The following is a 24564-nucleotide window of genomic DNA, read 5'->3' on the forward strand; positions in this document are numbered from 1 at the left end:
CTAAAGCTGTCTCGCGTACTTAGTAAACCGGGGAGACCTATAGAATAGGGAAATTCGTGGCGCAATCAAATCTACGAGATTATTATAGGTTGTAACTATTATAAGTTTCGTCGTGGCCGATCTTATATTTATTCTGTGACAGACGTGTCGCGAGTATACACCTCACGAACTCACACAAACATAAGCTACACGAGGTGCGTCTCACGCATCAACGCACTTCTGAACGCAACCAAAGTACATATGTAAGTAGTAGGTACCCACATATACAAAGGCGTTTCAGCCCACCCGAACAGATTGTCTTACTCGAGCACAATCAGCTGATCGCTATTCAGCGACTCCACGTTGTGGCTAATATTATCAATCTTTCCCTTTCGATCTCTTATCCATATCATCGATACATATATTTTTAACTAAATAGCCCCATTAAGTAAAAATATTTTTTTCTTTTTATTTCGATTACCTACTATCTTCTTACGTTTATATGCAAGTGTCACTCACAACTGTTACTTAAACACTTCTAGAAAAACAAGAAGCATGGATACCGGCGCCGCATTGCGTGTCTCACGCGTACTACTCACTGGCCCTCCTGGTAAGTCCGCGATTTTCAAAAATTACAAGTTGTTTAAAAAATCGACCACTACTAGTAATTTTTACATATCCTCAATGTTCAAAATATTTAATATTTTTTCTTTTAACTATTTACATTTCTTATTTATTTAAATCACCGTCATATAACATGTGTAATTTTATGATAATAAGTAACGTATTTGTTGTATTTTTTTAAATTTATTAGTTAATCTTCTAATCGTTTATTGTAAATAAAAATATTTTATAATGGTTTTGAATAAAATGAGAACTGCCACAGGTGTAGGAAAAACTACATTATGTAGAAAGTTAGCTTTGATGATGGAGGAACAAAGTTGTAAGTTTGATGGATTTTATACTGAAGAAGTTCGAGGTCAAAGTGGTAGCAGGATTGGATTTGATGTTGTGCTAATGAAAAACCGTGACGCAAAATCAACATTGGCACGAATTGAGTTGGTATTAATTTCTTAAATATATAATGTTTAATTTCCTTTTTGACTGAGACAATACTACTTGTAAACAGAAATGTGATAAACCAGTCGCAGCACTCTAAATATAAAGTGGGGAATTATCATGTGTTTCTTAATGATTTTGAAGCAACAGCATTGCCCGTCTTTGATTCAGATGCAGTAAGCAGAATAGTCTTATAAATTTTATACATATTTATAATTGTAATCAATTCATTAATTAACGATTTCTTTAGGACATATTAATCATAGATGAAATTGGAAAAATGGAATTGTTTAGTCAAAGATTTCACGATAAAATAGTGAAGTTATTTTTTGGAACTTCAAAAACACCTTTTATAATCGCGACGATACCTCAAATGCATAAAGTACCGCAACGGCATTTATCATTGTTCCAAAAGCTTCATGCAGATAAAAGATGTAAAATTATAACAGTGAATCGTCAAAATCGAGATAATTTACCAGGAGAAATTTTTCCGCTCATTTTACAAGGTACATAAGTTCCCTTTTTTTAAAGAAAAACAATATAAATTTTAAATACATTATAAACATCGTTTATTATTAACAAAAAAACAAAATGTTAGATTAAAGAAATCCTTCCAATCACGTTAAATTTGTAAAAAAGTAGTCATCACAAATAACGTGACAAATAGTGACTGGCTGGAAAATTGTACTACATAGTCATGCTAAATTGCATATGTGTTAGATATTTTTGTAATAATTATCGTTTCGTAAAAACCACCATTATTCATTAAAGAATAAATTAAAAGAATAACAGGTGTGTTCATTATATGTTCAGCACCTTCTGCAAATATTAGAATATAAGTTAATCTGTTGAGATCTTTGAGATCATTTACTCAGCTTGTGCGTGAACATTAAAATCTTTAGTGAATAAGGTGGTTCAATTGAGGGTACAAAATAGAAACGTTTCTTTTTTTCTTTGCGTCATTTCATTACGATGAAACATAAATTGCTAATGAGGCATTAGTCTTATCATAGACAAGAAAATTTGATATATGTCTGTTCGCAAGTTCTCAAAACAAGCAAACTTTTTTCATTTTTGTACCCATCAATATTACATCTTCATTGCAGTTATTATGATACAGAAGATTTTCATGTTCCTAAAAAGAATACAGTACTTTATTGTTTTGGAGAAGCCTAAGTGTTTCTCACCTTCTCCATTTCGGTATCAAATATATTACGCACACTTTGATTGGGCTACTCGTATTCAGTTATTGTTATTCATTTATTTATCAATAGTACCTAGGGTGTTCCACTAGCACATGAATTTTAGTAGAGAATTAGCATATGCCATTGGCCTTACATTTGGATGAGCCTGAAACAAAAATACATCCTTATGTAGTACAATTAAAAATTATAAAACTTACTAATTAGTTTGTAACATACCACTCCTTCATATGATGTGAAATGGGGTTCCATATCTTTACCATTAAGTGTGATAAAAGCGCCTCTGTTACCCATAGTATCACTAAGAATAAAAAATAAAATTAATATACGATATGACTGCATTAAAGATCGTTCATTTTATAAAGAACAATTATTTTTAAACTAATAATACATGTTTATGTACCAATAATTTGGAGCAGAAAATACAGTAATACATTTTCCAAAGTGACCAACTTCGTATCCATCATTTTTCACTTCGTGACTTCTTATAATGTAATCAAGATTGTTCATGGCAAGGAAATTTTGTGTAACATCAGGGCCAAACTGTACACCAACTCCTCTTTTACTGGGTGCTCTTCCAGCTTGTGGCTGTGGATCTGACCATAATAATTCACACATTAGTCCTTCTTCTGGTGGTTGTCTATTCCTATCAATTTCTCGAATTTCTTTTAACGTAACATCGTCTCTTGAAAATAGACCACCATGCATTACCTACAAAACCCATAAACACATAATTTATATATACACCATTGCATAACTATCAGAAAACCAGGAAAGTCCGCTTCGTTTCTTTATTGATTGTTATTGATTGAAACAACACAAACTTTCTTGGTTACCTGCTATATTAAATTCAACATCTCTCTTGTACGTAACAATATAAACTTACAAGTATTCTATTATTAAGACAATGGGCAAGAGGGAGCCAATTGTAAACCTCTGTAAATAACTCAGCCATTTGAGCAGAATATTTTGCTTTAACCTCACCATCAAATCCATACATTTGATTCATTGTAGCAGATTCATGGTTACCTAAATATTGTATTTTACTATGAATATGTACAACATGTTAATGATATAAATAGATTGATAAGAGTATACCTCTAGACATAAAAAAGTGGTTTGGATATAATAATTTAAATCCAAATAGGGTAAATATACATTCTACAGAGAAAGAGCCTCTATCTACAAAATCTCCATTGAATAACTATACAACTGTTAAGAAATATATGATACTATTGTACTTGTATTGTATTAGTAATATATTTAATTATAGTATATTTAATCATTAAATTAATAAATATGAAATATAATAATAAGTATAACTTATTTACTATTATAAAGGATACATATGGATTAGTTTCTGATGGTAATCCATTTAATTCAAATATATTAAGTAAATCATAGAATTGTCCATGTATATCTCCACAGATAGTAAATTTACTATCTTCAGGAATTGTAACGTCAACTAAGCTTGGTTGTGCCATAAACCATGCTTTTATATCTAAAAGAATTTTATAAGCATATTTACGGTGTAATTTATTTTGTTTCTTATACCATTCTAATAAATCTTGCATAAATTGCAACGTAACTTTTTCATCTTCAAGTTTAGGCCCGGTATATTCATCTTCGATAGCTGTAAAATAAAAACAATCATACCAGAACTTTTATTTAGGGATATTTAAACTCATTAAATAAATATTAAATATAACTTACCCATTGCTTCTAAATTAATCATATCTGCTATATTTTTTTTATTTTCTTCCACTGAGATTGCTTTTTCGAAGGCTAACATTTTTAATGTTTTAGAACATTCTGTGTATTTAATCTTTGCATCTTTATCATTTGGTCTTGCTTTAGTAACAGTTTTATAATCCTTAAGAGCTAGTTTGAACTTGCCAAGTGACATATGAGCTGCAGCTCTACGATAATATCCCTTCACGTAATTTTTATCTAAATCAATAGCTTTTGATGCATCTGTAAGTGCATATCCAAAACATTCTGTTTTTAGATAAGCAAAACTCCTATTTCCATAATAAACTGCCACTGTAGGATTTACTTCTATAGCTTTAGTATAGAATTCTATAGCTTTGGTATAGTCTTGATCTAAAAAGAAAATAATGAAATATTACGATAGTTAATAGCGAAAAAATTATAATTAATGTTTTGTTTGTTCTCAACATATACACCGGAAGAATAACAGATTACTTTTTATTTCGCTATAATGGAAGTACTCTAAAAATTAACACTTCTGTGTTGTCAAAATGAAACAATTACTACAAATTTGACACATCAAATAAAACATGTTATATGAAATGTCATAATTAAAGTGACAAACATTACAAATGAACATAATCATTTAGAATAAACTTGTAACAGCGATATAACAAGCAGCCTGATTGTTTTGAATTTCAAAACTTCTAATAATTAGGTTTACACTTGATAACTTAATGATAATTTAAGTTACGGAAGTTGGGTTAGTTTTCAACGTACACGTGACTAAATTACATTATTCTAATGTTAATCATGAATTTTTGCTTAGCTTGACATCTAAACACAAAATAAATAGCAGGGTGAAATTTATAAGGAAAGTTTGTAAACGCACTTTTAAAATATTCATTTGCTTCTTCTTTAAATTTTTCCGCTTTGGCTGCATCTTCTGGCGATATTACTCCCGTAATTTCTGCGTTCTCACTCATTTCGCGCTTTATACTAACAAACTAATGGGACGATATAAAATGACTTAAATTATATCGAAACGTAGACAATAAATAACACATTAAAGAAACAATAATTTTTTTTATATAACGGTCTTTATTGCAGACACACTGAAATCCTGAAATCTACTCAACTACCCCACGAAGCGATTCGATCGATCGAAGTCGAGAACCAACGAGAACTATCGATCATTACGATTCAAATGATATAATTACGCTATAACTATGCATAACATAAAACTTTCTGATATATTAAATTTTCTGTAATTTTTCTGTAATATCATGTCCATTGCATGCTTTATATTTTATTTGTTAGGCAACAAAATGATCATAACAATTTAAGATTAAATTACAGTATTTTTAATTATTATCTATACATTTTATGAACTTATTCTTAAATGATTATTTTATTTGCGTACATTAAATATCGTTCTTGACGAAAACTTGTTTCTTTTACATCACAATAGCCAATTTTGTTATTAGTATAGTATGTTCAAAACTCTACCACCACGCTCTCTACATTTCAGTATGTATAAATCTTTATCATAAGAGAACTGGTTGATCTACAATTGGAAGCATTCACAGTGCATCAAAAACTCTTATGTATTTGTTCAAAAGATGTTATCATGACGTCAGGAAAAATGATTTATGTAATATGTATGTCGAAAATATATGACCGCATTTCTCAAAAAGAAAGTTTCCCCGCCTAGTATGCTTGTCGTATTTCTAGTTAAATGTTTTATGTTGATACCATCATTTAAATATACATATTAGATTTAACTTCTTACTGATTTTGCCCATTTTGCATATACCCGAGTATATCGCGTCTATTAATAATCTTCAAGTTCAAATAATGTAAATAGCTTTTAAAGGAAGGTCACTGACTTAATTAACCTATACTTTGCATATCATAATATATTGGAGTCAGTTTGAGAGTATAAATTGTTGCACGTTGAACTTTTTTCAATACTATTTAAGAGGAGAACTGGCTACTGTGATGGCTCAAGTGGTTAGAACATTGCGTGCTGCTATACGAAGTTTAACATTACCAATGAGGAGTTTCGGTAGTGCCCAACCTTTGCAGGAAGCTGCTTTAGAGGAACGTTGTATTCTTGTTGATGAGTCGGACAAGCCTCTTGGTGATGCTACAAAAAGAGACTGTCACATTGTTAATTCCGATGGACAAGTTCTACTTCACAGAGCATTTAGTGTCTTTTTATTCAATGGTAAAGGAGAACTATTACTTCAAAAAAGGTCTCCCAATAAGGTATGTACTTCTTGTATATACAGATCACAGAAGAACAATATGATAAGTGTATTTTTGTTGATTTCTCATTTGAATGTCACTTTATGATTACAAAGGAGAACTTCCATTACATTAATTATTAAGACAAGTAATATTTCAATATTATAATGAGAAATATCTAAAAAATTTTAAAGAAGATAAAAAAATACATATTTAGCTCCAAAATCAAATAAAAGGGCAATTTTGTTAACATGAGATTTATTGTCAGTGTAATGAATTTTAAAATTGCTGCCTTATAAGAACTAGGAAATGCTACTTATCAAGTTCCTCTTCTGTAGTTTTTATATAAAAGTTGTACATTTATATTAAGTATATCAGATTAATGCAGAAGATTTTTTTTTATAGATAACATTCCCAAACCGTTATACAAATACATGCTGTAGTCATCCATTATTTGAAATTCCTGAAGAAACTGAAGAACATGAGGCACTAGGAATTCGTAGAGCAGCAAGAAGAAGACTGAATTTTGAGTTAGGAATTCCTTTGTCAGAAATTTTGCTATCAGATTTTTTTTACTTAACAAGAATTCATTATCAAGATGTGGAAGGTATATGGGGTGAACATGAAATAGATTATGTGTTATTTATACAAAAAGATAATGTAACATTGGACCCAAATCCAGATGAAATCAGTGAAATTCGTTGGGTATCAAAATCAGAAATCAAAGATATTGAGAAAAATCTTAGTCCATTGAGTCCTTGGTTTAAATTAATTCTTAAGCATAAATTGTCATCATGGTGGGATAATCTACATTCATTAGAAAAAATGCAAGATCATAAAACAATACAAAGATTTTTATAATACCTTTGAACAAAGAATTAAGTTGGATAGCCTTATCACACATAACGTTAATTAAGGTATTTTATTACCATCCAAATATTTAAATAATTAATAACAAAAGATTTGAGGTTTGAAATCTGTACAAGATGATTAGTTTTATGCGATAAGTTGTACACTATAAATATAATGCAGTATAAGTACAAAGTAAATTTGTTCATACAAACTTGCACTTTGTAAATATTGAAATATTTAATATAATTTTGATAACTTGACTAATTACCATTAGACAATTTGTATACTTATATAAATTTTGTGAATACATTTTTGTCATAGGAAAAATAATTTTGTAAATATATAGTAAACCATGAACTAATCTTACTTAAATACTATTTTCTTACTAAAAAGTGTGTAAATAAAAAGTACGACTCAAAAATACAAAAATATAAAAATTTTATACTGCAACGAATGATAAATCTAAAACAATTTTCTACATCTTTATGTTAATGTATCTTCCACTTTAATCATTAAACAAAAGTTTATTCATTATTAAAAAGTCAAAGAAAAAATGGTCTTTATCATGTATTGAATATAATATTTAGAATAATGCAATAAAATAATAGAACATGATCAGTAAAATATAATATAAATATCTCCATTATAGTTTCAAAAATGTTTCAAAAGGTATAAAAAAGGTTTAAGAAGTTTAAAAAAGATTTTAAAGGTTTAAAAAATAACTTCTATTAATTTAAAAAGTAACTTATATTAATTTTTCTATTTGATGGTATTTCAAAGGTTAATAAAAAATGGTTTGATTTTACAGTTTATTTGATGTAAGGTTTCATAACTTTATTATTTATATATATATATATATATATATATATATATATACATAATATGCATAATTTATATTATTTATATATATATAATATGCATCAAATATATAATATGCATAATTTTTCAACTATTCTATGAATAAACCTTATTGTGTTTATAAACTGTTATATGATTATTAAATTCTCTTGCTGTACAATAAAATATTATATTATTATGATTGAATAATTTAATGTAGAATTAGTATTTAATGGTTTGAGAAAATATTGATTAAAGATATTGATTGAATGTTAGAAATGACGGATATCTCCATCTTTAACTAATAAGAGCAAAGACAAATGTGAGTGTTCTAAAGAAATACAAATTTAAAAGGAACAGTCGTGCTAAAATATTTAATTACAGACAGATAATAATTATGCAATTTTATGTCTACCTCAGTCTATATTGGGAAATATTTGTATTCATCTAATAAAGGTTTTATTTTATTATCATTTATTAATCCTTTCGTTTAATTTATTATTAATCCTTTATATCTATGGGCGAGATGGTTCACGATACAATGTTTATTGATATTAGTGTTGCAGTAATTATGAGTTTATTTTTTCATAGATTTGGTAAAAATCAGTTTGCGAGACACCTTGTCAGTAAATGCAGAGAGGTTAACAACTTAACAATATCTAGTTAGTAATATCAAGCAAGTAAAGAAAGTCCTTCTAAACTGATGATCGAAAATACTTTATGAAAAAGTGAATTTTTTAAGTTCACTTATAGGACTATCAGTAGAAAGGACAACTGTTTTTTTCTGCGCTAATAACTAAAAAAACTAGAAATTTCCAGTCGTTGTTGCGGCAAATGAGCGACGTCTTCCAATTGAATGAACGTCAATGAGAGGGAAATAGTAATTTTATATAATATATATTTTTATATTTATATAATATATTTTATATATAATAAATTATATAATAAAATAAGGCAATGCAGCAAAAATATAAAACATATTTTTTTATCTTTTTAAAGATTGTCGGAGATTATTGAATAAAATACCTATGTAGCTATACATTTAGCTGAATATTATATAATATAGATATACAAATCTATTGCACGTGTAAAAAAAAGATTATTCTAGAATTCTATTCTATGTTTTTCGATGAGAATGACGGTGCAATGTGTATTTTAGAAGTATAGGATTATGAGTTTTTATTGGAAGTTGCGGAAACAAAAACTGTAAACCGTGTATTTTTTAATAAATTTTGAAGTATTATAGAATTACAAATAAAGGAACGGAAGTTTGATTTTCTTTTAGAATTATTGTCCTCGCTTGTTTCACTCTTTTAATAAAGATCTTAAGAACAAATATACTATTCTTTTATCTTTTTCTGACTCCTTCTTTTAAACTTTTAAATACATTTTGTGAGCTGTTTTTGGAATTGTAAATACATCTCCCAAGTATCTAGGTGTAATTTGTTTTTTTTCGTTTATTTCAATATTTTGAAATTCATTCATTTTAAGATATATGGAAAGCTTTTATGTATATACATATATTATGATACACAAAGCATTTTGAAATTTTATCAGTGTAATGAGACGCGACTATCCTGATCATATTGGTAAAATTTGAAAGCAATCTGAAAATGTGTACAGGGTGGTCCATGCAATTGTGTTAGGTTATAACTTCGTAACCAGTGCAGTCACAGAAAAATGTCAAAGGAGAAAGACGAATGGTTAAGAGAGTGCATCCGCAGGATCGTGTTTTATTTAAAAGTGCAAAGGTGTGTGTACAATCAACAATTGCATTATATATTTGAACGAAAATGCATACTTATTTTTACATAGAAAGATTCCCCTCGTCATTCTACGTAAAGGAGTAATGGGGTACAATGGTAAACAAATTATTAATTATCAAGATATTTAAGAAAAATATTTTGATAATTTCTTTGTTATCGTTCCTTAGTTACCACCGAGACAATAAGAGAGCTTATTTTGAATCGGTATTTCTTTTGTAAATATGTTTGAATTTCATAAAACTTCGACCAGACATAAAGATCAGTATGTCGTTACCTTGATTTTTTCTAACAGTTAAGATATATCCAGTTATTATATTATACTCTATTATAATTTAAATAGCACTTAAAAATTAGTCGACACGTACAGAATATCTCGTACGCAGATAGACAATTATATAAGTACGGAAAATAACACGTAAGACGAGAAGCAACCCAGCTGAAACACGTACCTTCTTTATTGTCGTAATTATTAGTGTACTTTCCCTCCCCTTTCGAGTGATCCATTCATGACATGCTTCTTCGTGGGTGGACTATATAAACGTTTATCTCTGTTCCTCATTCTTTCGTCATTCCTAGGAGTTCCTTCGTAAACATCGCGGGCACAATGTTCTGACCATCATCCTTGGTGAACCGTGTTTTAAAGTGCCAAAAAGAAAAAGTGCTCTGTGTTAAGCATTTTCCAATTTTTCGTTAGATTTTTATTATATTTTTAGTTTGTTGCTTCTTTCTTTCGTTCAACTCTGCGAAGAATGCGTCGGTTTTCCATCACTTGGATAAGTACGTCTTTGCTGCCCCTAATATTGTTCATCGATTGTGCATTCGGCCTGTATGAAACGTCGCCTCATATTATTGTGTTTATGGCTGACGATTTGGTAAGACTATAATATATTATTTAAAATTAATGTTCAATAAATAAGTTTCATTAACTTTTAAATTTATTTCATTTAAAACTTATATATTTTTAGCAAAATTATTAAACATTATTAGCTTTATTATGTTTTGGTATATCATATCGATATTATAGATTTAAAATATATTATTCATTGATATGTGTACGAAACTTTTATAATATTTGCAGCGAACTTAGATACTGACGAGTTAATCAAAATGCAAATTATTTTTACAGCACATAAATTTAAGAATTTTATAAAACAAGCGATTTGGTAAAAGATTAGCTACATTGCGCGAAATGGGTACTTAATATTTTAACATTTTGCATTAGATCGAAACGTGTCAATTTAATTTAAGAAGTAGGACATGACCTATTATAGTTGTCCAGTCCAGAAAATAGATGAAAATTACAAAACGAAATAAAAATTTACGAAAGTTACACTTATGCAAAGTACAACCGTCCATATATTACTTATGCTTGTCTGCTTCGTCTAATTCGCTGCAATTAATCTGTAGTACGAAAGCGTTTTGAATTAAAATTATCCTTAGTTAAGGCAATTATCGTGACTTGAAAATTACTTACGCCCCCTCATCTAACAAGGATGCTAGTGCTTGTGACTCATCCTAACCGCAAAACGAAAATCTCCCTCTTATCTACCATGACATATCAATTACTACTATTATGCTGTCATACTTTATTATTATATAATCGTTTATTATCTCGCCCATAGATGTATAAGCGTAATTTACCTTAGGAGTACATCATTTTGGCATTTGGCATGTTAGGAAACCAGTTTACGTTGGTATTCACTAATGTACAACCGGATATACTAGTTTCTTTCTTACATATATAACCTATTTCTCGAATTTACAACTGGCTCAATTAGGTCATTTAGCGAATGTGATCTTGGATAACATGGCGAGAAGGTATTGTCCAATGACAATTCTTCAGAGTTACTAGGTTTAGGTCTTATTCCGTGCAGAGTTCCGAAGAGTTATCTTTTCAAAGTTACGATCGAGGAACATTTCTCTACTGTTAATCCTTTATTTCTTGCCACAAGCGGGAATAGATAGTTTGCTAAATTTAAACCGAAACTAATGCTACGTTACATTATAATTTAACATTGCAATGAATTACAAGTTTTACGCAACAACGTCTAAAATGATGAACCCTATTTTACGTAGAAAATAAGTTAACTTACTTTGTAATGGTATGAAGATAGTTTTATGATTTGACGTTTACTTTGTCCGATAGGGATGGAATGACGTTAGTTTCCATGGATCGAATCAGATACCAACTCCTAACATCGATGCACTCGGGTACAATGGGATTATACTAAACAGACACTATGTACTACCGTCAAGCACGCCATCCAGGACAGCTTTTTTCACTGGACAGTATCCAATTCGTATCGGTACGTATTTGTACACGTTTAAAAGTATTATCATTTTCAGTTACGGGACTCTACCTGACTCTAAATCGTACTACGAATTTATGCTGTGTATACCTATAGTATACGTAACATTTCATGAATATTCTTGTTTAATGTGACATCACGGTTTGTTGATCTATATAGGGATGCAAGGAGCTGACATTCGCGGTGGCGAACCACGTGGCCTGCCACTCAACATCAAAATTTTACCAGAGCATTTACGAGGCTTAGGATATACCACGAAATTAATTGGAAAATGGCATATGGGTTACTATACACCTCAGTACACGCCATTGCACAGAGGCTTTGATACGTTCCTCGGTTTTTACAACAGCTATATTTCTTACTACGATTATAGCTATTCGAATCAGGTGAGATGTTAAAAGCAATGTGCGAGTAGCAAAGCAAGTAGAAGTTTTATAAAATATCTTATTTGTACACTTCCAGAACATGACCGGATACGATATGCATCGCGGAGACGATCCAGCTTACGGGATGAATCGCGAATACGCGACAGATATGTTCACCCGTGAAGCGATCAGCATCATCGAGAATCACGAACCTAATAGGCCTCTTTATCTCCAGTTATCGCATCTTGCTGTTCACGCACCTTTAGAACAACCAACGAACGTGTACAACGATAGAGAGCCTATACACATTCGCGAGCCGAATCGTCGTAAATACGCTAGTACGTAGACGCATCTAATTTAGACATAGCTGCTTCGCACTAACAGTAGTACAACTGGAAAAATGTAAATTTTAGAGAAGAGGCTTTTAGAAATTTACGAAGAAAACAATTCAGATTGGCTTCATCGGACGAGAATGGGATTGTCGCTAAAAGCCGCATAAATAGTTCACCTTTTCTGTGGCAGATCTTGTTATCTTAGTTCGTATTTGTACGGTTTACGATCTCATAAATCACACGACTAATTGAATGTGCTTGTCTTATTCTAGAAATGGTATCGAAGTTGGACGAGTCGGTTGGGCGCATATTTCACGCGCTAGGCGAGAGAGGAATGTTGAAGGACTCCTTGATTCTGTTTCTCACTGATAACGGAGCAGCTTCGGTCGGTAGATACAGGAACTACGGTTCCAACTATCCCTTAAGAGGGGTAAGATCACGTCGTTAAGACGGAGCTTCTATCCACTTGAAAATGAATCACCCAAGTTTCAGCATTCTCAAATTCAATCTCAAACTTTCGAATAATCGAATTTATTATACGTTATAATTGACATTGTACGTCAAAATTTCGTGTCAAAATTTCGACGAAATTGAAGTTACGCTAAAGCTCACAGCATCTCGGATAATATCGGTTGAACGGGACTCGGATAATCGAAAGTCCACCGTATTACGATACTTCTACATTTTAGAATATTATTGTTGCAGACAAAATACACGTTATACGAAGGAGGCGTGAGAGGAGTGGCGGCATTGTGGTCGTCCAGACTGCAGAAAGCAGCCCGCGTATCCAATGAATTGGTACACATAACGGATTGGTTGCCAACGTTATACTCTGCAGCTGGTGGAGATCTGAAGGATCTAGGCGAGATCGACGGGATCGATCAATGGCGTCTACTCAGCGAAGGACGTGGACGTGGCAGAGATAAACTTTTGTTGAATATCGACGAAGTTTTAAAAACTGAGGGAGCGATCTATAGTCGATTTAAATTGTTGAGGGGTAACTACTAAAATGCAGAATAAAATAAAAACCACCGCTAGGGTGATCGAAGTCGACGAAGATTTCGTCCTTTTCTAGATAATTAGGGATTTTTCCTAAAAAATGGTTCAAGGTACCATCGAAAATGGTTATTACGACGGATACTATGGCGACTCTGGAAAGACGTTAGAGACGCTACCTACGTACACGGATATCGTGATGAAAAGTACCGTCTCTGAAAGCCTCACTTATCATTTGGGTGGTCCGGTGACACAACCAAGTACAATGGTACGATTACGGCAAGATGCAACGGTTCAGTGTAATGCAAACTTCACGTATTACCGCAGACAGATGCTCACGCCTTGCAACGTCACGGAATGTTTATTCGACATAGTGAACGATCCATGCGAAACAAGGAACATCGCGGAAACGTATGTCAGGGTGAGTAATAGGTATGAATACCTTTATGTTATTTCGGCTAGTCGAAGCGATATCAATATGTCAATGCGTTGCTGATCTAGCGCTGATGTAATGCTGATGTCATATCGATGTCGACAATGCGTACAGTAAATAGCATGAATGCGTGCACAGCTGAACATTGCTAATGCCATCCAACGTTGTTGTGCCATCATTATCGATGTTCTTCAAGCCACAGTCTTCTATAATGATCGGCCTTGCGTCTCCCTTTCCTTTCGTCTTCTTTCTATTGTTATTATTATTATTATTATTAAAAATCGTCGTTACGACCACCGATCTTGCTACATGATATTCTATATATTTTTATAATGTACTAATTTGTCGTCTGCAGATCGCCAGAGACTTGAACTATTATCTGGAACAGTATAGCCACATTTTGGTGAAGCAGACGAAAAAGCTGGTCGATTGGTCGGCGGATCCGAGAAATAGAAACGAAACGTGGGGACCGTGGATGAAATCAGTGAATGCGCCGTGCAACGCTGCAGCTGTACTTGGCAACTTAGTCTACTACATCCACATATCGGCGATTTTGGTTTCGATATTGCTGAGCAATTTTATATGACCGTGCAACGTTTGTTCGAGTTGTGATTCTATAAGCAAATATTGTCGCAGCATCAAATGATTGTCGAAAATCGAAAATCAGTTGACTCAACTTGAAATGGCGCACAGAGTTTTAAACAACAGGGTAATAATTTGCCAAACTGAACAGTTTTGGAAGAATCAAGCAGAACATATCTATTTGTGGTCGTTTTACCATCAGAAATTTTAGCAAAGTAAATGAATGTTTTAAAAGAATAGCACAATTTTTAATATTCTATGCTGCTATTTGTATTTTAACTAGTTCAATCTTTTATGTTCTATAATTAATAATTTTATATTGCATTAAATTTATATAAAATTAAACGTTTCTAGCGATGTAATATTTAATAGCGTAATCGATTTGATTGTTAAAGCAAAGCGGTTACAGTTGGAACGCCAACAATTTGGAACGTAAATTGTTATTGTTACTAAAACAACTGGGAATAACGTTCATAGTCGAGCGATTTCATCGAAAGAAAATGTAAAAATATGGCTGGCAATGCTTCGGGTTAACTGGTGAATTATGGCGATAAATATGATTAGCGAGGCAGAAATTGAAATAGATGGCTTCATATCTACGTTGTAATTAACGATTTTGCCGACCTTGCTGCGTAATTCAAACGAATACGTAATTTAGGTGCCTTGGACGATAGCCTTATAGCGAAGTATACTCGTTACCTGCCATAACTTAAGTCGTTTAGCAGTCGAGTTTTACGAGTTTATTATTTGCGAAATGTCCATACTGTTTAGTAAGTCTGTTTAAATTAAAAATTATAAATCTGATAATGTTCCATTCGCATTACAATTCCAATTTTAATGTACATACAATTAAATATTTTAAACATACGATTAATTTATTTACGTAAATGCAATGATACGAGTTCCATAGGATATTTTAAAATACGAATAAAATAAGAGTGGCAAATCTCACAGAGGTAATAAATTTATCGAATACAAAATAGTTTGTCAATTATTCGCTGGCACATTTCCCTTTTGTAACAAAAGTAACTGAATCGAAAGTACATGTCTCAAAAGAAATACTCACTCAATTAAAGATCTAACTACAAGTGAAAAATTAAGCGCAGACAACAAACTTCTCTCCTATGCAGGGCACTCGTCGAATCCAGCCAAGCAAGACAAAATATATTACTAGACTGCTGATGTTGATATAAATTCAAATTTTTATGGAAGAAACTGAAGAAATGACGTTTAAACAAACATCTGTTTTGCCCTTTAAATATTATACCCAATACTCCACTTTGAATATTTTTTTTATATTATTTTTCACTACATTTATCCCATGCATCTTTGCATATCTAAACTCTATATCTAATCTGTTCTGTAAACGCAACAAACAGCTGCGGTTTACATATACTTCGATTTTTCAGACATCCTACTTAAACAATACTCAACCCAGCTACGCAAATCGATAATATCAATAATAACAAACAATATATGACACAGTTATCGCAAGATTAACGATATCTCTGTTTATCAGTTTTTTTTAAACGATCACCTATCCATTAAGCGATATCGAGCGTTTAATTATCCTAAAGATAGTTAGGAATCCGACGGTCCCGTGCAAACGTGTTAGTACTCAAGGTGAAGGAGCGTATTATCAGAAAATCGCAAGGACAGATCAGTACCATAGTTGCGAAGAATACAGGACAAAGCGGAACGTTCTCCTTGAGACGCGTGCTTTCGATAGTTGCGGTACAGGCTTCGGAGTTAAATGATCGCACGGTCGGCCAGTGATAATAGTTAGAGTGTAGCATCCCGGAAAATACTTTCTCCGCCGGCGGTATAAAGCCCCAGCGCGTTATAAGTGGCACGGTATTACGTGGCAGGATCGCTGATGGTGAATCGTTGTGTCGAGTGGTGGTCGATTTTTACTTAGCTCGGGCAACGCGTTTAAATAACGATCACGCGCGGTTCTACGAGGCGTATCCGCGAAAGTAAGTTCCGATTGGCTTTTTACCATTTCCGAGGATCTTCGCGATTTGTGCAGAAGGGACGTTCGGTAAATCGTTGCGCCAGGGCGTGCGTTTATGTTACGTAAATGTCTCGTCGATGGAAATTATCCGTACGATAGTTGCGACTTTACAAACGAAGCTGCAAACTTCATTTGCGGATTTAGTGACACAAAATACCTTCAAGATTCGCGCATTGACGCTATAACTTTCGTAGTTCGAACGTTTTATTAAATCCCTACTTTGCCACTAGGTGTTTAACGCTATTGAAACGCTTGCTGTAAAGGCATTAACTCGCGAAATTTTATTTTACTTTTTACGTAGATTTTAACGTCGCATCGGCTACATCAACGTGGCTATTAAAGGCGACAGCGCGACGAGATAGAGATTTAGTAATTAGATTTTCCTAGATAACGATATCTCTTTCGCAAAGAAGGAAACGCTCGAGACTCGGTCTTTGTCACAAAGATTTTCGCTCGAATCTTCTTTGCTCTGGTATTCGTCACGAGAGCGATTGTATTAGGGCGAATTAAAAGAACGCGTTGATTCATTCCGATACAATTTGACATCGACGATCCAGGGTACCTGGTAACTGGGTGCTTGTTGAAAGATTCTTCGTTGATCTCGAGCGCGTGCGAAGACCGGCGTCGTGTTATGGCAAGTATCTCGATGAAGGTAAAAACTACGCGTAGAACACAGCAAACTTCTATTTTTCCAATGTGATAGCCAATCGGAATTTATTTTCTGGACGCGTCTCGTATTTCCTCGTAACGCGTTGTTTTTCCTGCCTGTACGCGAATTAGATTGTTCGAAAAGATTCTTCGGTTTTAGGAGGAAATAATAGATGCGCACCATTTTTGTTTTATTTATTATTTTACCGAATTATGTATGATCTATTTTATAGCAATAGAACAAAATCTGTTATTTCCTTGTAAAACGAAAGCAATTTTTACAGTGTACAATTTTGCTTATCGCATATCGTGTGAATCTTTCTCCAGAGATTCTTATACGGCTAGAGGAAGAGATCTGGGCACGAGTAAAAACAAATGTCGAGTTCTATCCTTAACTGCATGGTGTCAATGTCTGTGATTGTTGCCTCAGGATGCTTGTTCTACTTCTACGTCGTACTGCCGCAACAGGAAGCGCAGGGCCAGCAGCGGCCAAATATTATAGTTATCATGGCGGATGACCTTGTAAGATTATCCCGCTTTTTTAGGTTTCAAAAACGTTCCACTTTGTCTTACTTCCTAGGACAAATCTGTTGGTGTCGCTCGTGAAATCGAACGAAAAGCATTTAAGAGCAAATATGGCAATAAACGCAAGCCGAATTTGCATTCTTTCTTGTTCACTTTGCAGGAACAGGTTCGCCAAACGTCGTACGACATATTCACACCAATGATTTACATCGATCTCTTTTGAACAAATGGATAAAGTAATACTTCTATTCTGATCGATGTTAAAAGCAAGTTTATCGACCTGTTTCCTGATAATTCTATTTTCCACGAATCGAGGAGCGTCTCAGTTGCGTCATTTGTGTTTCATAATCGCGGATATTCGATCAGATTTCGTTGCACATATATATTGCACGCAGACGATTAAAAGATAAGGTAGAAATTAATTTTTCAATACTTCATGGAGATATCCACGCGGTTCCATATTTATGAAATAAATACTTCGATTCGTGGAAATACACATATTGCTCCTCTACGCTTTCTATGTTCTCGATTTCATTTGTCGGACAAATATGGTTTCGACCATATGTTTTTGCATTCTTGCAATTGCGAACAAAGCAACTGACCTGCAAAAACATAGCAGTGTATCGTTGCATGTAGATCAAGTTGAAGATCGATTAAAACGCACGCATACATATTGCACTCTCAATTCGTTCTTGAATACCAATAAGATAGATAATAGAGCAAACTTGACATAATTTCTTTAATCCTTGTGCTCGTTTCATTTCGTTTCATCGTATCTAAGAACGTTTGACAAATACGATCGTAAATTTTATGTACGTTTATGAAAAGTGTTGCGAACAAAACTTGAATCTTTTTCTATCTTTGTTCTTCAAACAAATTTGGGAACAATCTTCTTTCAACAACAGCGTTTTTAACGATTTTCATGATTAAGAAGTCGTCAATAAAATTTCGATGACTTGCTACGTAAGCCAAAGATAAGGTTTCTTTAATTAACTTCGTTCCAGTACGAGTAATTTTCGCGATCAAGGAGATGTCAAGATCTCGACGATTTGCCGCACGATTCAAAGATAAAGATCTTCGAGTACAAATAACTTTTACAACCAAGAAGCTTCGATAATTCGCTATACGATTTAAAGATTTTCATCGAATCTTTTTCAAGTAGATTTATAATGAAAGATCGGCAAAATTTACTACGTGATCCAAAGGTAAGAGATTTTTAATCGATCGTTTTCGGCCGCAAATAATTTTCACGACAAACGAGTTGTCAGCGAAATTTCGACAATTCTCTGCGCGTCCCGGAGATAAAGATTTTCATTGAACCTTTTTTAACTACAAACGGTGTTAAGAATGCAAATCCTGATACGACTGGTATCGACCAGGATCTTATCATTTATAAGTAACAACCTATCGATTGACGAACGAAAGATAATACTGAATTGCTGGAATTCCTCATCAAGGGCTGGAACGACGTGAGTTTTCACGGTGCCGATCAAATACCTACGCCGAATATAGACGCCCTGGCATACAATGGCGTGATATTACAACGACATTACGTTTTGCCGATTTGTACACCGTCGAGGACAGCCTTTCTTACCGGGCGTTATCCTATTCGGACAGGTACTCTATGAATATTTATGCGATCGATAGCCAGGTATTTGGCTCGTTGCTTTTTTATTAATTTTTTATCGCGACCCGCGATTGTTAAACCAGCAACTTGTTTCAAGTCAGGAGCTAGTTTCAAGCTTAGAATTATTCGAATAAAATACTCGCAAAATGATTACTTGACCGATATATCGGTGGCAGTAGATGTTATTTTGACACAATTTTGCGTTACAAATTAATAACGATGATAGTTTACTCGTATCAGCCTCCTGGCTATTTTCGAGAGACTCGGTTTACAATTGTTATTCTTATTTGCCTTGTACTCTCGATCGTACCATCCTTCTGATATGGATGTTTACACACTCCTCTAATCAGACGTCTATTTATTTAACTGTTTATTTAACTACAGCTATAGACAATCGTTTATTTAATCTAACTATTTATCCTGTTCATTATCCATTTATCTAACTATGTTTATTTAACTTTTGACTTCTCAACACTTAACTAACACTTATCTATAAATAAAATTCGCTCGAGCCATTGCCAAAGTATTATCGTTATTCGTCGAGCATTGTAAGTGGAACTGAATGTCATCTTTTGTAAGAGGTGAATGATCGAAAAAAGAATCGAAGAAGATTGCCATGTTACGTGGAAACAACGAAGGACATTTGCGTGGCACATTTAAAAGCTGAACTATGCGCTTAATTATTTATTCACCCGTGAAAGATAACGAGGAAGTCTTATATTGAAAACGACTGCTAATAGTGCAATTAGATTTTCTCTTTCTTATCATTAATGTATGGAATTTTTAAATTGCTTTAGTGTCTCCCGCTCAGTGGCCTTGTACGTAACATTGTAAAAATGTACATTTGTATACAGCGTGTTCTGTTCAACTGGAAACGCACAAATGTCTGGAAAAATACGAACGACACGGAAAAATGTTTCAAACGAAAGTCGTACGATATCGAGAGGGATATACTGTGCTTTCATCCGCTTGATACTTCTTGATACTACATATTATATGTTATGTATATATTATAACATGTTTCTTTATTTTTAATTACCTAATTACACAATGATTAACTTCAACTCAAATAAAAAGTGTTATGGTATCGATCACGAATAATCTCAAGAAAAAAGATTTTTCGACACCTGTACAGAAGATGATGTAGACTCAAGTACTTATAGGTTTCTCGATTTAATTATCGTTTAATAGGCTGTCTCACGTATAAGTGTTAATTATCGGGGATGTTTCGTAATATAACGTGCACATTTTTGCACAACAGGAATGCAAGGTTACCCGCTAAAGGCAGGTGAAGAACGCGCGATACCTTTGAGCAATACACTCCTGCCAGAATACCTACGAAAATTGGGATACGCCACGCATCTTGTAGGAAAGTGGCACGTTGGCTATTATAGCGATTATCATACACCGGCCCATCGTGGTTTCGACACCTTCTTGGGATATTACAATGGTTACATCACATACTTCAACCACACCATCGAGCAAAACGTGAGTTTTGTAAAATAGCGAAAAGCATGGACATTTTTACCATTTTGACTATAACGGAATATTTTCTCCACTTTGATAACCATTTTTTCATAATCTTATTATTATCAAATATATCTTTCGATAATTTCGATAACTTTTGAAGTAACGATCAAATATATTCCTATTTTTGCGGGACTTCATCATCGCCATCCTTTTGCATCTATTTGATCCTCTGATATCGGTTCGGACCCGAATTGTGCGTAGATGAAAACTCCCTTTCCAAAAGAAACGATCAAGGAGAGTGAAAATTCTTTTACAGGGCCACGTTGGATATGATCTACATTACGACGTTGCAGGAAACTTATCCGTCAAGTACAGCCACAAATATATGACGGACCTTATAACGGAAAGGGCCGAAGATATAATTTTCAATCACAATCACAGCAAACCTCTGTACCTTCAGTTATCCCATATTGCCGCTCATTCTAGCGACGCTAAGGAAAAGATGGAAGTCCGCGATGAAGAAGAAACGAACGCCACGTTAGGCTACATCGAAGACTTTGACAGAAGGAAGTTGGCAGGTACGCGACGAGAACAATTAGATCGTAGACGAGCACTGACTTTGTTAATCGTATGTGTATACAGCGTTCATGCGAACACGCAACTGCTTAGCTCCATAGAAGCTGCTCGAAATCGCCATCCTCGGTCTGCATGGAACCTCGTAGTTGTCGAGTGAAAGAATTTCGCGGTATTTAAAAAAACCACAAACTGGCTGTAAATTTGAAGCAAGGTCAAATACGTTCGAGATTGGTCAACGTATGTTCGTGCGAACCTTTCTCGTTGTTTTTGCCCCTCCTGTCTTCTGCTGAAGTGGATCCAACGTGGGGTGTTACGGTATACCCTGTACTGGTAAAATTTGAGCCCAATCTGAAAATACATAGGACGAATGAGAACACGCGTGAAGCACAGCAGGGGCTGATTCAGCGTACTAAAATAAAAAGAGAGGTTTATGTAAACCTACGACCTTGTTTTCAGGTTACAGCCTTGGTCTACTTTTCCAATCGACAAGCTTGACATTCCTCGTACTTTTGCATTTAGACCTGACACCTCCAACTTGAACTCGAGCTTGGACCGTGACTCTTATATTTGTCGTCTTATTTTCGGTGCATCGACCACTACTTCTTATATTCTCGCAGCGTCTAAACATTCATAACACGCGAATCCAAACAGAAACATAAAATATGGATATTTATGTACACCATAAATGTTACTTGCTGTACCTTATTGCAATGTATGTTTCCTTGTTTTCAGGCGTGGTTACCGCCATGGATGAATCTGTCGGTAGAGTTGTCCAGGCGTTGAGGCAGGCTAACATGCTGGAAAACTCGATTATTGTTTTTATGTCTGATAACGGTGCACAGACCGTGGGCCTTTTGGAGAATTATGGATCAAACTATCCTCTGCGTGGGGTAATATAACGCTGTATTTTATGCTCTGTTGTTTCTTGTACGTTCTCGTTGATACGTGTCAGGGTGCTTAAGAAAAGATGAGATAAATCTGAAAAATAATTAAGGAGTTGTTAAAATCTTTAATGGTTTGAGAACCTAGACTATGAGGTATTTATACAGGACACAAAAATTGATGGCATTCAGTTTGATAGGAGTTATTTAAATAAGTAAAATTAATACTTTATTCTATCTAAGATAGAATAGAAGTCATTGTAGCATCCATTTTCAGCTGAAGTTCACGCTTTTCGATGGCGGAATTCGTGGAGCAGCGTGCGTTTACTCGCCAGCGATAAAAAATCCGTCCAGAATTTCAAACCAATTGATTCACGTGACCGATTGGCTACCAACATTCTACTCAGCCGCCGGTGGTAATTTGGAAGATCTGGAGGAAAATCTTGACGGTGTGGATCAATGGGCCACTATCGTTTCTGAAAAAAAGACTAGGCGTAAGAACGTATTATTGAACATCGACGAGAAACAGGGTCTTTCTGGAGCTCTAATGGGAAGATACAAATTGATCAATGGTAATTATCCTTTTTTCAATTAATAATAAATTTTCTTCTCCTTTTAGCGCGTTCAAGCAGCTCCTGTCGTAGCCTTCGCATGTTCTGACTCACCCTCTATAACAGCAAATTAAGTTTAGTCGCTACTGACAAATACCGCCAGTAAATAACCGCGTATTGTCGATTCGTAAATCGACTATCAATGATCTTGTCCAATTAAACTTTTTCTCTCGTACGTAGGAGCGAACCTTTCGTATGGCGATTACTACGGCGACAGCGGCACGAGCGAATCGTACCCAGAGTACAACGTATCAAACGTTTTGCATTCGGCAGCCGGTTCCGCTCTTGCCAGCGTTTCGAACGCGACGCTCAACAGCGAGCGTATAATCGAACTTCGACGAGCGGCCACGGTTGTTTGCAATAATTTTACAAGTTATCCTAGGTGTCTGGACAGATGCTTGTTCGACGTCTACAATGACCCTTGCGAAACTACGGACGTATCGCGCGAACATCCAGAGGTAAATATACACGCTGGGACCGTATTTATCCGAACTGTTTGGAGGAGAAGGTTATTCGAATAAGCGGACACCTTATTCGGATAATAAATATATTCGGTAAATGATTCCTATTGAAAACTTTGTGCGCTGCTTATTTTACAATTTTATTAAAACGTCCTAACGATCCTAACGAAAATTAGACGAAGCGATCGTATCTAGAATTTATCGCCGTAATCACGTAGCGAACTGAGGCATATTTTTTATTTTCTACCAAATTTAGTGGACATCGATTACTCGATTTGAGATTATTCTGTAAAGAAATGTTATCTCCTTCGTAGGTTGTTGACGAGTTAAATCGCTTCATCTCTGGATACTTCACAGTTCTGAAGACTCAAACGTCCGGTCTAGTGGATCCGCGTTCTTATCCCGAGCACTTCAATGGAACCTGGATGCCCTGGATAAAATTACCCGACGATGAAATTCGACTTCTTAGCGGTCGATAATCTGCACGGAAAACCGTGAAAGATCTACTCGGAAGAACGATACATCGCAACACGTATCAACGTGTACAGAGAAGCAGGTTTACACGTTTGATCACGATTTCCTACAAAGCTTCTATACGTCGAATTTTCGTTTGTTAAAGCACCGTTTTTATTTGTTAAGTAAGAAATCAGAAACCAGATGAAACGGCCATTAAGTACTAATTTATTGGGTACTGATAAAACTAATAAACTATGGGGTATCAGTGGCCGAAAGAATATTTTTCTAATTTATTCGCTGCTTTAACAGTTTGGGAGAAGAGCCAGTGAAGCCAGTGCACGAGGCTCTAGATTCGAGAAGCAAGCGATGGGGTGGGAAAAAGTTTATCGCCGGGGGACTAATTCCTTTTTTTCACCCATGTTATTATATACAGATTATGCAGATGAGAAGCCATCCTCACGAAACACCTTGATATCAATTTAATTGCATCGGTATCGAATTAATTAGTCTACATCCGTGCGGATACACAACTTTCGACTTTCAATTTGTTTCAATTTAACGTGCACACTATCGCTATGACTAATCATTAACCAAACGATATTATAAAATTTCATTCTTTGCGA

At 34.2% G+C, this 24564-nt stretch overlaps 5 protein-coding genes and 1 long non-coding RNA gene across 13 annotated transcripts; 4 read left to right on the forward strand and 2 right to left on the reverse strand.

Moving 5' to 3' along the window:
- The first annotated feature begins 30 nt into the window (after positions 1–30).
- Positions 31–1921, forward strand: LOC122576989 (cancer-related nucleoside-triphosphatase homolog). 3 transcript variants are annotated; one of them, XM_043747984.1, is made up of 5 exons: positions 31–242; positions 522–589; positions 866–1037; positions 1109–1214; positions 1289–1921. In XM_043747984.1, the coding sequence occupies exons 2-5, from the start codon at positions 535–537 to the stop codon at positions 1550–1552; spliced, it is 597 nt and encodes a 198-aa protein (XP_043603919.1). In that variant the 5' UTR covers positions 31–242; positions 522–534; the 3' UTR covers positions 1553–1921. The 3 variants fall into 3 exon arrangements, with proteins under 3 accessions (XP_043603919.1, XP_043603918.1, XP_043603920.1); XM_043747983.1 differs by lacking the exon at positions 31–242 and adding an exon at positions 298–427; XM_043747985.1 differs by lacking the exon at positions 31–242 and having other exon boundaries at positions 550–589; positions 855–1037.
- On the reverse strand, positions 1584–5113 carry LOC122576986 (serine/threonine-protein phosphatase 5). 2 transcript variants are annotated; one of them, XR_006319988.1, is made up of 9 exons: positions 4843–5113; positions 3954–4343; positions 3587–3873; positions 3339–3444; positions 3127–3269; positions 2644–2951; positions 2460–2541; positions 2259–2388; positions 1584–2173 (listed from the first exon to the last, which is right to left on the reverse strand). XR_006319988.1 is itself a non-coding variant. In XM_043747980.1 (8 exons), exons 1-8 carry the CDS (start codon positions 4934–4936, stop codon positions 2329–2331), a joined length of 1470 nt encoding a protein of 489 aa, XP_043603915.1. In that variant the 5' UTR covers positions 4937–5113; the 3' UTR covers positions 1584–2328. The 2 variants fall into 2 exon arrangements, 1 of the variants encoding a protein (XP_043603915.1); XM_043747980.1 differs by having other exon boundaries at positions 1584–2388.
- A 375-nt stretch (positions 5114–5488) lies between these two features.
- On the forward strand, positions 5489–8370 carry LOC122576988 (isopentenyl-diphosphate Delta-isomerase 1). The gene is made up of 3 exons (XM_043747982.1): positions 5489–5611; positions 5933–6221; positions 6606–8370. Exons 1-3 carry the CDS (start codon positions 5556–5558, stop codon positions 7059–7061), a joined length of 801 nt encoding a protein of 266 aa, XP_043603917.1. The 5' UTR covers positions 5489–5555; the 3' UTR covers positions 7062–8370.
- Positions 8371–10235: 1865 nt separating this feature from the next.
- On the forward strand, positions 10236–15652 carry LOC122576984 (arylsulfatase B-like). The gene is made up of 8 exons (XM_043747973.1): positions 10236–10527; positions 11802–11961; positions 12124–12350; positions 12427–12667; positions 12934–13091; positions 13367–13658; positions 13771–14078; positions 14446–15652. The coding sequence occupies exons 1-8, from the start codon at positions 10405–10407 to the stop codon at positions 14674–14676; spliced, it is 1740 nt and encodes a 579-aa protein (XP_043603908.1). The 5' UTR covers positions 10236–10404; the 3' UTR covers positions 14677–15652.
- Positions 15653–16401: 749 nt separating this feature from the next.
- LOC122576985 (arylsulfatase B-like) lies at positions 16402–24216 on the forward strand. Of its 5 annotated transcripts, none has more exons than XM_043747979.1 (9): positions 16402–16526; positions 17662–17856; positions 19317–19476; positions 20748–20974; positions 21273–21534; positions 22265–22422; positions 22691–22985; positions 23205–23482; positions 23800–24216. In XM_043747979.1, exons 2-9 carry the CDS (start codon positions 17710–17712, stop codon positions 23962–23964), a joined length of 1692 nt encoding a protein of 563 aa, XP_043603914.1. In that variant the 5' UTR covers positions 16402–16526; positions 17662–17709; the 3' UTR covers positions 23965–24216. The 5 variants fall into 5 exon arrangements, with proteins under 5 accessions (XP_043603914.1, XP_043603911.1, XP_043603909.1 ...); XM_043747976.1 differs by having other exon boundaries at positions 16414–16551; XM_043747974.1 differs by having other exon boundaries at positions 16415–16648.
- On the reverse strand, positions 21695–22375 carry LOC122576993. Its single transcript, XR_006319990.1, has 3 exons — positions 22234–22375; positions 21978–22152; positions 21695–21880 (listed from the first exon to the last, which is right to left on the reverse strand). It is a non-coding gene; the product is annotated as an uncharacterized LOC122576993 (long non-coding RNA).
- Positions 24217–24564: the final 348 nt, after the last annotated feature.

This window comes from Bombus pyrosoma, linkage group LG17, assembly GCF_014825855.1.
Source record: "Bombus pyrosoma isolate SC7728 linkage group LG17, ASM1482585v1, whole genome shotgun sequence".
Lineage (NCBI taxonomy): Eukaryota > Metazoa > Arthropoda > Insecta > Hymenoptera > Apidae > Bombus > Bombus pyrosoma.